This window comes from Alosa pseudoharengus, unplaced genomic scaffold, assembly GCF_046254945.1.
Source record: "Alosa pseudoharengus isolate Yale_2024_CS ecotype anadromous, Long Island Sound unplaced genomic scaffold, YU_APseudo_1.1 YU_APseudo_1.1_scf_2, whole genome shotgun sequence".
NCBI lineage: Eukaryota > Metazoa > Chordata > Actinopteri > Clupeiformes > Clupeidae > Alosa > Alosa pseudoharengus.
Genome location: NW_027468663.1, coordinates 13,631,121 through 13,645,413, shown reverse-complemented (window position 1 = coordinate 13,645,413; position 14,293 = coordinate 13,631,121). Strand labels below are relative to the sequence as shown.

The 14,293-nt window shown below is 44.8% G+C and overlaps 1 protein-coding gene across 1 annotated transcript in view; it reads left to right on the top strand.

The window, feature by feature from the left end:
• Window positions 1-7,591, top strand: part of eps15l1b (epidermal growth factor receptor pathway substrate 15-like 1b) — a 117,250-nt gene extending 109,659 nt beyond the window's left edge. Inside the window, exon 23 of the mRNA XM_076293809.1 lies at window positions 7,524-7,591. Within this exon, the coding sequence (XP_076149924.1) occupies window positions 7,524-7,582 (59 nt within the window). The 3' untranslated portion in view covers window positions 7,583-7,591. The remainder of the gene's footprint in view (window positions 1-7,523) is intronic.
• Window positions 7,592-14,293: the final 6,702 nt, after the last annotated feature.

Sequence of the window (14,293 nt, the reverse complement as noted above, 5' to 3'; positions counted from 1 at the left end):
TTCCACACAATTTACTTATTAAGCCACAATTCCTTAATGAGTAAATTAAATGCTCTTACACAATATGCCACACCTGTCTAAAATACATTGAGTACAAACTGGACTGGATACTCCAGTTAATTCCAAGTGCTCTTGTTTTGACTCATATTAAGAGATTAAGAGATGTCATTTGTACCTCTCACAAGCCAGGGGGGAAATATGTCTCTCTCAGAGAGTTAGTTTATTGAAGCAGTGAACTGCTTAACGTTTAATGAAAGTGGCGTTGGAATGTGAGTGTGCGTGCGTGTGTGTGTGTGTGTGTGTGTGTGTGTGAGGTGAGGTGTGAGGAGAATGAGCTCATTCACTCCATAGTGCACCATGCTCAATAGCCACGTTTGTCCCTGTGAGTAAACACAACACATACACACTCACACACCGTGGAATGCCTCTAATGTGGCCTAAAAACAGCCCCGGCTACTAATTCATGTGCGCTCGCGGTGTGACAATGATACCATCTCTGATCAGGCGGAGCAACACACACAGACACACACACACACAGACACACACACACACACACACTGGGTCTCACTGTCTGGCACAGGGGCCTAGTGTTGGTCTCCGGGCAACAACATGAGGTTTGGCCCCTTTCACCAAAGCCATGCAGACCAGACCTTGAAGTGGCCAAGCTGACGGCCTGGAATTTGAAGATAATCAGGCATCCAATGCCTACAGTATGTGTGTCCAGGTATACTAAAGGAGAACTACATCCTAATTTTTTTTCATTTAGCAGACGATTTTTCCAAAGCGACTTACATATGTCAATTATATTACACGGGCATTGTTACATTGTCCTGGAGCAACTTGGGGTTAAGTGCCTTGCTCAAGGGCATAATGGTGGAAATCCACAACTTTTCTGGCTTCTGCATGCTAGCCCAGCTCCTTAACCACTATGCTACTACCGTCCCAATTTCCGATACCGCCGCCTCCTCAGACCATGTGAGTATGTTTGCAGCGAAACAGTTTGCATGTTTGTTTGTGAATTTGAAAGGATTTCTGATCAGTGCAACAAGTTTCCAAGAAAACTTAAACAAACTTAAACAGAAAGCGATAAATCCAATGACAGAATGGAGCATATATTTATTTGTGTGAATATGTTATGTATAGGGCAATTCCATGGAAAATTATTTTTTTTGTAACATCCATAACGCCAATAAAATCTGATGGTATGGTATGATGTGAATGATTACATGATATTTGAACATTTGCTATTTTTGGCTGAAGAATGTACACGAGAAAAAATGTTATCATTCACATCATACAAATGCCAAGGCATTTCACTGGTGTTATGGATGTGACAAAAAGTCAATTTTCCGTGGAATTGCCCTATACCATATCCACATAGCCTACAGAACAGACTACCATTTTACAGGAGTTTTACAACTTAACGTCAATTCACTACTTGTTAAACTGTACAAGTAAATTGTCTGTAAGCTTATAGCTACATACAAATTGTACAGTATTCTACAGCCTACAACACCCAGCCCCAAAGTGACACCCACATGGGCACATGGGAAATAAAAGGTAATTATCGGATCATCCCTCAGAAAGATGTTCCCTTTATCTGCCCATCTGGGTTCAGGACAGACTCTGTTGACAACTGCAGATTACTATACAGTTGCAAAAAAAGCCTCATGTATTTGGCCTGACGGACTGAGTAACAACACAAACCAGTTTCACCATAGTGATGTCTGCGGTTGATAGAAGTGTACCAAAATAAGGCTTTAACACGCGTAGGGATCCCAGCCAGCCCAGCCCTGCCCAGGTGAGTCACCGCACCATAGCTTACATTTCAGCCCACGCGTGCGCTTTCAAAACGCTCTATCTGCACCTTGGTGAGGTGTTCCCACACGACCGGTGCGCTGTTTGACGGTCCTAGGTATGCACTGCCTGTCTGTCTGTCAGCGGAGCAGACTGTTGACAAGCAGTGCAGGTTGCCGGGAGAGAGAGCTTTGTGAATGGAGCGCTGTCACCGCACCTGATTGCTATCGGCCCGTAAAAATCACACACACACACACACACACAAAAACACACACACAAAAACACACACACACACGCACACACACACAGGAGGATATCTCTGTCAGTCCAGGTAAAATTCCACAACTGCATGTGACGATGTTCCAGTCACTAGTTTTCTCTTGCCCTGCCCAAAATCTCAGACCAGCTCATTAGTGGACAAATCCAGATTGTTCATTCATGGATTTGTTGGAATACCTGTTCTGGAACACCACCTACATAAGTTACACCATGCAATAGTTTTCATGGCTTTATAAATACATTATTACATACCAGCAGTCATTTTGAGTGTGATACTGCAAATAGTCGAATTAAGTAGGCCCTTTAAAAGTCCTCTAAAAGAGGGGTTCATAGTGACATCAAGCCATCGCTAGCCAGTGTACATTAAACACTAAAATTAGCAGAAGTGTTTGTCTTTTAATTATGGACGACTCCCATTTTCTGACATCATATGGAGCCCATCTATGGCGAGCTCTCTTTCCCCTGTAGCTTCATGACACCATTGTTTAGGATGCCCATCAATGGCTGATTCTAATTGTAGGGAGGGGTGGGTAGCACGCAAGCATGCTATAATTTCATCTGAAGAATATGAGCTTTATTTAGCCCTTGTGGAGTGGTTAGGGGGCAAACGTACAGAAATGCAGGCCTCTGCGTACTGATTGGCTGCTCACTCAGAGAGCCGGGGCCCGGTGGCGACCAGGCGCTTTTATGTGGCTGGGCCGTGCGGTCCTGATGACGGGCTCGGATGTGCTCCCTGACCCAGACCATAATGGACAACTTTTGCCCGCCGGAAGAAAATTACAGCCCTTCTGGAATGTTCTGCAGTTGTTATTATTTTTCTGTCTTATAAAACACAGGAGTACATCGCCACAAGCCTGGAGAAGAGAAAAAAAATAAAACCATAAAATGGGACCCCCCCCCCTTTTATATTTATTTATACATATTAAAAGGTTCGATGTTAACCAGTCTCTGACTGTGGTAATGCTGCGAGCGGGACGTGCTGTATATCGGATGGAAAAGGACGGACGATTTGAAGTGCGTTTTAAACTCACGCTATTGTGTGCAGGGTTCACGGTCCAGTCAGGCCAAATTACAGACGTCCAGCAGCCTGTCTCCGAGCCTGGCTGTGGCGTGGCCTCCTCAGCCCTGGTGCAATAGTGGTCACTGGTCAGGGGGGGGATTGTGCTTTGAGAATAAAAAAACAATCCCATGATGAGCCTTGGCTATGCTATCAAGAGCACACACAGTCCCTGGAGTATTTGTGTTGGTCATAATTCACTTCACTTCTTAAGCAAACAAACAGGCCCAGGACAGATGTACTCCAGCACAGTAGCCGCTGACACCCCTGGGAAAACATCTGGGAGTGTAGAGCATTCAAAACAAAGAGTTTCCGCAGTTGCCCCCATACAACTATTACAAATCTGTTACAACCTGACAGTCAACTTTTGAAGAGTTCAGATGCAAAAGCCTCTAAACGCCACCTCCGTCAAAAATTACGATGGTGAGTGAATGCTCTACACACATAGTACGTTAATCACATACGTTAATCAAATAATTTAGCTCTTAGCTCTTCCAGATCGATTTGTAGGCAAAAACCTATAGGAGACTGATGAAAAATGCTAATTTGAAGGAAAAGTTGTCAGCTGTTAAGGTGAATCTAGCCGACTGGAGATTTCCAGTCAAACAGTGGACATGTCTGGTCATGTTGTAATTCTGTCTGACACTAAGTGGTTAACAGAGTTGTCATGCCCTCTGTTTGCCTGCCTGCAATACACTAATTACCTCAGCTCTTGCAACAGCATGCAGTGCGGTGCTGTAAGTCTCTCTGCTGCTGGAGTTAACTGGCCTTCTAAACTTAAATCTTCACCAAGAGAGCCGCTTCCTTGGAAAAGGCGAGCGACGCCTCTGGCCCCAAGTGCATGCGAGCGGATGACTTCAAGTGAAAAATCAGGTCTGGGTGGCTTTGATATTTTTGGCCTGGTGAACTTGCGGCGAGGCTTAATAGGGGCAGCATGCACTCTGTGTCCTGCCCACAGAGGTCAGCATTAAGCTCAGCAGGTCTTGGGTTTGGCCGGGGCTCGGGCGGCAGCAGCAGCATCTGGCAAACAGCTCAAGAGCTCACGCCGAGCGGCTGGGTCTTATTGCCGCGTCTTGCCCCCACAAACCGGCGGCCCTTGCCAGGATGACGCCGCGCGAGAGGCACGAGGAACAGGTGCCGGGAGCACCAGCGCTCCACCGGGCGAGTCGACTCGGTGAAGTCAGGGGCACACAGTGGGACCAGTCTTTCTCCATGCATTTGATGGACAAGGGGCCGCCATGTTTATGTGGGGTGGGGGTGAGGGGTGGGCCCTTTTATTTTTTAGTCGAAGAGGGGGGATTTCACGTGTTTGAAGTGAGAAAGATAGGGATCTGAGAGTAACCCCCCAGTGTTAATGCCACAGGGGTGTGTGTGTGTGTGTGTGTGTGTGTGTGTGTGTGTGTGTGTGTGTGTGAAGTATGCTCAAATAACACAATGTCATCTGCAGGATCAAAGGAGATGAGAGGGAGCCTTAGGGAGCATGTTAGGCCCTCTTGTTGATCCTTCGTAAGATCTTATCTCTCTCTCTCTCACACACACACACACAGCAGCAGCAGCAACAGCAGCAGGATTCAGCTACTTTATCCAGGAACAGAAATATATTGAGGTGTCTGGCGAGCAGTACTCTTGTGCCACTCTATCTCCAGTGCAGCATGGCGTAATGTTTGGCCTGCACGCCCATGAGCTCACTATACTGGTGGCACCACAAGCCAAGGCAGCCATTAGCATGGAATACTACAGACCTGAAAGATTCGGCTGGGCAACATTTTATACTGGTTAGTATGACAGCATATTTCAGAGGATAGTGCACAAATCTCTCAGGCATATCTTCAAACCAGGACCTGTAATGCAGACACGATCAATTGTGTGTGTGTGTGTGAGTGTGTGTGTGTGCCAATTACTGGTGCGTGTCAGTAATACTTCATTACTTCATTTATACCTTCATTACTTACATAGCCTTACGCACTTGGCATGGCACTACCGCCCGCACAGAGGTGTGTTGGAGAACAATAGGAGCCCAGTGTAAGGAGGAAGTGCCCTCTGACGTCAGAGCCAACGGTTTACCCTGTCGTCAGCACGAGAGGTGCCCGTCGTGGGTGGGATGACTGCTGCGCCCGGCCTTGCTTAATGCTTAATCGTGCTAGTACACGGCACAAGTTCACCCGCCTTCCTTCCTGTCATGTGGCATTGTTGGACAGGTCTTTGGGGGGGGGGGGGGGAGGTGCAGCTTGGGCCTTTGAAGTGATGGCTTTCTCTTCCCCTGAAGCGCTGTCTGTTGGCCTGAATGGCACTTGAGTGATGCCTCTGGTCTGGTTTGAGTCCCTTTAGAGGAGCAGATAGGGATCACAGCTGGACGAGCTGACTGCTCTCCCTCACAGGTGATCACCTGGTGTCACCTGGGAGACAAAGGCGCCAAACTGTGTGTGTGTGTGTGTGTGTTTGTGTGTGTGTGGTTGGGGGGTGGTGCTGAGCTGTAGTTGGAGGGTGCTACTTTGACCTTTCACTATGAAGAGAGCCTGACACATCTTGTTTGAAGGCTGTCACCTCTGAAGTGGACAAATCTCCCTCTTACAGTTTTTTTCAAATGTTTACACACAAAACCTTTGCACATCACACCATTTTTGAAACATGTCACTCAAACAGATGTCATTCAAAGACCTCAAAGGGTTTTTCTGTGCTAAACAAAAGGAAAACATATATTCACAGGTGGTAGAGATTCCTTGCATAAGTCTGAATCTCTGATACACCTGTGTGAATCTCCTTTGCACAATTCTTCAATCAGCAATCATTCATTATCCATAAGAGATGCCATGTCTGTTCTGTGTTGTTATTTGCAAGAATGTAAGGCACATTTAGAGAAAGTACTGTATTGCCTTTTTGGTGAAGAAAACAGTACAAAAGCCAGTCCAGGTGTTTATAGGTCTATTTCAATGAAAAATGACAAGCTGTAGATCAATGAAATTTGTCAAGTTACATCTTAGGAGGAATGAATACATTTAATTTTTATTCAATAGATTTTTATCTTTTCACAGTTTTTCTGATGAGAAAAAATGACACAGACATAGCTAAACTCAAGGTTAAAACTCTGGCATTTTGGCCAGAGTGATTTTGTTTAGACCTGCGTGTTAATTGTTTTGAAAATGTGATGCAAGAGTTGACACAAGCATTAAAGCGATCAAGAAAAACTGTCAAAAGTATTTGTAATGTGAGGCAAATGTTTAAAAGTGTTTATAACATTTTGAATGATGTGTTTCAATTATCTGGAGATTTGAGGCATTTTGCATTTTGTGTGAACAAAAGTTGAATTTTTGTGTGTAGAGTTTTGAGAAAAAGACTGTATACAGTTGTAAAAAAACGTAATATGACATGGAAAACTACCATGTCATATTACCAGCATGGAAAACTACCATGTAAGAGGGACAGGCATAATCATAATTCAAGGAAGCAATTTGTGAGAAAGCTTTTTTAAGAAGATGGCATTGATGGATGGAAGGTGGCATTGCAATCTCTTAGTAGCCTATAACAAGTTAAGAATGCCATGCAACATTAACTACTGCTATTCCCACCATATAATAACAACCTGAAAACCAAACGCTGCCATTTGCAGGTAAGTCCGGTTCATTCACACCCAACCTACTGTGAATCATTTCCTTTTAAACACTTTATTGATCATTTTAATGAATTAACCAGAACTGGACTATGGTTGGCCTTCTGCAAAATTGACGTCATAAGGCGTATTTGTCATTGTCCGTCATTGCCCAAGAAGCACGATAGAGCTCTGCTGACATCACTGAAATAGCATGTATATCTAACCTGGCATCATAAGGGTGTAATCCACTGGTTCTCAAAGTGTGGGGCTGGCCCTACTAGTAGGGAATAGAGACATGGCAGGTGGGGCGCGAGGAACAGGAGGAATTTTGTTTTTTTGTGCCTATCTTTAATAATGCATTCTCTTTTTTAACAATGAAGATCATAGATTCAAAACAAAATAGCCACACACAAACATAGGAGTCATAAACAGACCGACATATGAATCAAAATAACATCTGATCCAGTGGAATGAGACGGGAAATGTCATGTGAAAACCAAAATGCGGAAATTTAACATTTTCCATTTTATTGGGTTGATGACAGGTGGGGCTTGAAAATTCCTCACCTCCAAAGCAAAATGCTTATTGCCAATACTGTACGTAAAAAAATGTTTCTCACTGCAAACAACACGTCCTATCTGATCGCAGCCTCAGGTTTCGTTGGCATTATTCAACTATCTTTCTGTCCGTGTAGTTTATGATCCAGCATGATATGTCTGAAGTATTATGATAGTCCTGATGATATTGTCTGAGCAAGATCAATCAATTGGCAAGTAGAGCATGTGTTTGTGTTTTCTACAGGTAGGATTTCAGCCCAGCTTACTGAGGCTCGGAACGAGACACAGTCCATTCCCTGCTGAAACTGTCAGAGTGAATCAGGAATAAATCACTCACTGAATTTCTGAGGAACTCTTTTTCTGCAATAAAACTGTTGGAGAGAGTATTTCACAAGGTCTCTCGCTCTGGGCTTGCATCCCTCCTGAAAGCCATCCAAGGGGCAAATAACACTGGGCGCTGACTGCAGGGAAACCGCAGAGAGGATGAACCCCTGCGTCGTAACCCAGCTCTGCATATCTTGTTGGCATTGGCTCTTCACCGGGTTTCCCATTAACCAGCGTAAACTCTCTATAAAGGCAGTGTGCTCGGCTTCATACTCAAACTCGTTAAATATCTCCTTTTATACATCCTGCCCAGACCCCGAGACCAACTCACTTGATTATAAATAGCATCTTTGTGGGGACCATTTACAGATATCTTCATGTGGGATATATACTTCTATTTTAACTTTTACCCTTGAATTTTCCTCAACCAGAAAAATACCACTCACTCTTCCCCCAACCCCACACACACACACACACACACACACACACACACACACACATAGGCTCCCCCCAAGGCAGCATGTGTAACCATCTCCTGAGTATAATTACGATGTTTAAAGGGAAATTATCTGTAGATTGCTAGCTTCTTTGTGTGCTATCATAACAACACTTATGGAATGGGGGTCGTCGTGTGCCGCGCCCTTTCCCCACTCTCCCATTTTTAAAGCAGCAGCATGTGGCTCTATGCATGTGTTTGCTCCTGAGTGTGTGGGCTTGCGTGAGTTTCCTGTGTGTCTGTGTGTGTTTGTGTGTGTTCACATGGCTTGCATTTACGTGTCTGTGTGTATGTAAAGGCTGTATTTTTAGCTGACTCTGATGGTAAGCGGTCACGGAGAAGGGGAGAAAAAAGTGTGGTGGATTTCTGGTGGACACATGTCCCCACAGTCTTTCCCCTCACTCTCCTCTCCTCCTCCGCTCTGTGGTCGGACAGAGGGGGATGGGGGGGGGGGGGGGGCAGCCTCCAGGAGGACAACTGGGCACCCATGTGCTTGCAGACAGTGTCCTACAATGGAAACAGGGCCATGCACCTGCAATACACATATACACATTAATACACTATAATATAATACTTATTAAATAATTGTTAGGGACCAATGCTTCCAAGAGGTCTGAATTGGGGAGAAATTAAGTATTCAGCTGTGGTATAGAGAGACGCTAAGATAAATTAGACCAGAGGTGGGATTTTAAAGGAAAGCTTTGTCTTTATAAATCTCTGAGTCTGCATATATGATCTTTTTTAATTCAGTGGTCCATTTCAGTACCTGATCATGACACACCTTGCGTTAGCCCACGCAGAGTGTGTGTGTCACGGTCACCTACATAGGATGAGTAATGTTCACTTGAAAAACCTTTAGCAAATAGCTGATCTAACTGTGTAATTAAAACCAGTAATCACCACTGAAACACACTGTACTGATTAATTAGACTGACACACCTTCCACATCTTGAAAAAAAAAAAAAACGGCACATTTAATCTGACTAAATCAGTCCTTCAGTGTGATGATTTGTTGAGAAGAATTTCTGACACCTTGTTTTCTCTTCGAGATGTTCTCAAATCTCAGCTGCAGGTTTGGACAAAAAAGCTCTTAATGCAATGAAACAAAGCGGGAACAGTGAACACTGTCACTCTAGACTGGTCAGGAATAAAAGATTGGTGAGTCATGTCAGGTCACTACGCTCCTGTACAAAATAGCCACCTGCAGAACCTGACAGGCATTGTTCGTGCAGTTGTTTTAAAGGGCTACATTCACAGTATTAAATTGGTACTTTTTTTTAATCTGTTGGAAGTGAAGAGAGTGATCGGAAGCCAGCGGGAGAGAGGATGAGATCGGGAAAGGACTCAAACTTGTCAGACTCAAACTTGGGTGCCCGTAGGCACATGGACCTGAATATGGTATGGGCACTGTAGCCAGTTCCACCAGCGTTTAAAATGTTTAAATGGCTCGAGTGATCTCCCAGCCCAGGGAACAAAGCCAAACTGACTCATATGATTGCATCACTTCATCCGGTCTAAAACTGGTTTATTAGTGCAAGTTCACTGGCTGTCCTCACTTTGAATCAACCCACCTGTTGGGTCACACATGAGCAGGTCACAAAGTTTATCTAGCTCAACATTCATAAACTGACCAACTTTATATTCATACTTTAATAGCGCAGAACTTAAAACATGATGTACTGGACTCCAGCACCAGTATCTGCAGTAGGAAACCTGCTGGATGTGAGTAGGGTAACAGGTTCCTGTTCAGTCCCTCTTCACATTGCAGCCAACAGGCTGAAGTGTGTGTGTGTGTGTGTGTGTGTGTGTGTGTGTGTGAGAGAGAAAGTGAGTGAATGAGAGAGAGAGAGAAAGAAAGAAAGAGAGTGAGGGGCCACAGCCACAAGTGAATGAGTGACACTGATGTCAAACACATGTTCGCTGGAGTCCTACAGAAATAGACAGCCCTATTTAGAGGGATGGTTTGCATGCAGTCTCTCAACACTGATGTTTGCAATCTCAAAGCCGCAGCGGGTTTTTACGTGATCAGTAATTCACAAAAGTGGTTTCAGAAAGAATCCATCTGCCGCTTTTTTGTTTTCGCTGTTGCTATGCACATGTGCTAAAATATCACTGGGCAGTGGAAAAAAAGAAAAACAAACGGCACAAGGAGAGCAGAAACTATGCCGGGCGCCATCCAAGAATGATCATATTTCCCCAAAAGAGTCAAAACCCAAATGTTTTCAGTAGCAAAAGAGTAAAACCAAAAGTGCTTTTGTGGGCCATCAGAACGAATTAAGAGTTTTGACAAGTGACTCTCTGTCCCACAGCTGTTCAATTCTCACAGTTTCCAGCAAAAAGGAAAGTCCTCCTCATAGTCCAAAATAATATGGATGACTAGACGCTGGGAAATGTGTGTTTGGCCATGGTGAATTATGGCACAGTTTGGGCTTCTCAGTGTTCCCATAAATATGGCACAGAAAGAACTACAGGTGTACAACTAGACCATTTAGAGAAAAGCCTCAGTTGTGCTTCAACACAGATGGGCCTTTGATCACATGCGGATGGCTTTAGCGCAATGGAAATCTCTAGTACAACGTCACTCTGAGAAGATTTACAATGCCTTAATCATTCCGAGTTTCCCATGAACGTTCCCAAGCCCCTGAGCCAAAAAAGCAAAGGCTGAAACCATTCACCTGGTAGACTTTTTGTCTGCATATTCAACTTCTATACTACTACTTACACACTATTGTTATTAACAGCAACTTCTATTTTATATTCATATATTTTCAACTTCGTTTAAGTATAAGTATATATACTTTTTTGGTCCCGTGAGGAAAATTTGGTCTCTGCATTTATCCCAATCCGTGAATTAGTGAAACACACTCAGCACACAGTGAACACACAGTGATATGAAGCACACACTAATCCCGACGCAGTGAGCTGCCTGCTACAGCGGCGCTCGGGGAGCAGTGAGGGGTTAGGTGCCTTGCTCAAGAGCACTTCAGTCGATTCCTACAAGTCGGGGTTCGAACCGGCAACTCTCCGGTTACAAGTCCGAAGTGCTAACCAGTAGGCCACGGCAGCCCCAAGGCCACGGTTGCCCCATTATCAAAGGGAGAGCCTATGATTTTAGCAAAAGGTTGTTGAGATCAATAGCTAATAGATTCCACCCCTCCCTGTTGTGTTCCTGGAGCAACATATTGATTGGTTGGAACTGTTTATGGCTCCGAGCCACTATGTTTGCCTCCAAATTACAGAGATGTTGACCAAAAGTAAAGGCTCTTTGATTAGATTTGCTGACTGCATCATTAATAGCACCTGCAGGAAAAATATTCTCCTGATCCACCTGGTCCTGCCTGAGCCAGGCTGAATTGATGATACAGGAAGGTGATACAGATTGCATAGAACACTCAAGACAAAACAGAAAGAGCAAAGACACACACACACACACACACACACACACACACACACACACACACACACACACACACACACACACACACACACACACACAAAATGAAACCATCACATTCCAATACCAGAGTTTCAGGATAAACATAAAGAAACATGAGAGAGACTAAGTATCTCAGCTCCTGCCAGGACAGACAGATGTTTGCCGGTCACCATGGCAGTATTTCAAACGTGTTCTAGAGTGCGTAGTCCCGACTTGCTCAAGCACCATTAGAGCGCTTTTCCCTCCTCTGGAAGAGTGGCTGGCTAGTGTGGGTATATAGACCAATACCAGAGTAGTCAGATAACATCAAAAACATTACATTACATTTGGCTGACACATTTTTGACCAAAGCGACTTACAACATGATATACAGTTTAAAGCTTTTTAAAACAATTCTCCCAACAATTCTAGAACAATTAAAAACAATTTAAAGGTAGAGTACAATAAGAATCAGTGAGTGCTGTTTTAATACAGTCAGGTGTCAGTTCTAGTCAGGTGATAAGTACTAGAATTAGCAAGACCAGCCTGAAAAAATCCCCATATCCCTTTCTGATAAACGTTAAATGCTGCAAACACGCCTGGCTGTCTGGAGAGTAGCCGCAGGGCCCCAGCTCAGCGCTCCATGAGAGGCTGTGGTCAGCTACACCAGACTGCCAAGCAAGCACCTGATCTGGGGCCAGCCTGGGACTGCCTCCTGTCTCCTGACATGATGGGGCATTCCCAATTAGAGCTGGCAGAATTAATGTGGTGACTTTGACACACAAATGCAAGTGTGTGTGTGTATGTGAGAGAGTGTGTGTGTGCATGTGTGTGTGTGTGTGTTTTGCATGTGTGTGTGAGTGATTTTTCTGTGTGAGCATGCGTTTATGTTGAAAAATGCTCCCATCTAATAACACGAAGCCAAGCTGTGTTGAAGAGTGAGCATTGAGTGCACAGCTGTCAACTCAGCATCCCTGCTTTTGGAGAACCGTGCATGGCTCAGATTTTGTCTCCCGGCCTAATGTGTGAGCTGATGTTGGAATGTTTACGGGTAGGAAATGCTGCTGGAGTGTGTTACGTAAGCAGTGGCAGCCTACCCTCGTCAGGGCTCCCTCTACAACGGCTCAGACTTTGATCTTTCCCCGGGAGTCCTGCTTCCACGGCAACGCGCAATCACAACACAAACGTACTGCGTGACCTGCTGCCTGCTGTTGGCTCTGCTGGTGCTGGTCGAAGATCCTCCGATTTAGTGTTTTAGTGCTTATCACGTAGAAAACATTGGGAAAGCAGTTATGAAAGTAGGTCGATGGCCAAGGCCAAACAGCAGTGCAAGCGCAAGCGTTTACAACACAGAACAGAAGTTGAGAAAGTCATGATCAACTGGCTGAATACAGTCGAGTAAAAAGATCACTTTACACTGAGTCACTGTGAGTTGGCATCAGTTGTCTTTTATTTATCGAGTGTGTAAGTAGTTATTGGGCAAGTACTTTAAACAGTAGGCCTTTATTATTTGATTACGCATTGTAGATTAAGTGGCAAGGGCTGCATAAGAAAGGTGGGGGAGGATTGGGATTGGGGGGGGGGCACCAACAAGGAGCACCCAAGAGAGCAACAGGGGCAAGGAAAAACTCCCTTACCAAGGAAGAAACCTTGGGCAGATCCACGGCTCAAGGGGCTAACCCAACTGCCAGGGGTCTTGGTGTGTGTGTTGGGAGATGGGATAGTGTGCTGTGTATGTGGGGAGAGGGCAGTGTGCAATATGTGTGTTGGAGAAGCTTCCTCATGAGACAATGTGCTGTGTATTGGGGGGGGGGGGGGGGGGGGGGGGGGCAGTGTACTGTAAGTATGTTGGGGATGTGTGTTGGAGAAGCTTCCTGATTAAATAATGTGCTGTGTATGTAGGGGAGAGGGGGGGGGGGGAGCAGTGTACTGCAAGTATGCAAGTATGGTGAAGGGACTTACTATTGCAAGCAGAGTACTGTATGTATGATGTATGTGAGTGATGACAGTGAAGATGTGTGTGTGGGCGGGAGGGGAGTGGAGCAGTAACTGTGTGTGTGTGTGTGTATGGGTAGGTGGGGGCAGTGTGCTGTAAGTATGTAGAGGATGTGTGTTGGAGAAGATCCTGAAGACAATGTGCTGTGTATGTAGGGAGGGTGGGGCAGTGTGCAGCAAGTATGTAGAGGAGGCTTACTGTAGCAAGCAGTGTGCTGTATGTATGTGAGGTGATGACAGTGATGTAAGTGTGTGTGTTTTGTGTGTGTGTGTTGGGGATGGGGGGGGGGGGGGCAGAAAGGCTAGGCAATCAAGGACATGGGTAGATAGATGGAGGAGAAATCAAAAATAATAAATAAAAAGTTCTATGGAGATGTGCAAAAGTTGGAGAAAGTCAGATGTGTGTGTGTGTGTTTTGACGTGTGATGAAATAAGAAAATAAATAAAAGGTCTGTAGCATAGGGAGAGGGATGTAAAAGTGCTAAAAGTCATGTAGGTGTGTGTGTGTGTGTGGGGGGGGGGTCATGAGTGCTGAGGAGTGAATGAGTGCAAATTCAGTATAGTGTGAATTCAGAGTTGGGAAATGTTTGAGAGTGCTGAGGAGTGAATGTGTGCAAAGTCAGTATAGTGTGAGTTCAGAGTTCGGATGGCCTAGGGATAAAAACTTCTCCTGAGTCTCTACGTTCTGGCTTTGTGACTACATTCTTGATTTCAGCGGTAGGAATAATCCATTGTTAGGATGAGAAGAGTCCTTCAGAATCTTTTGGGCTCTTAGGAGTACTCT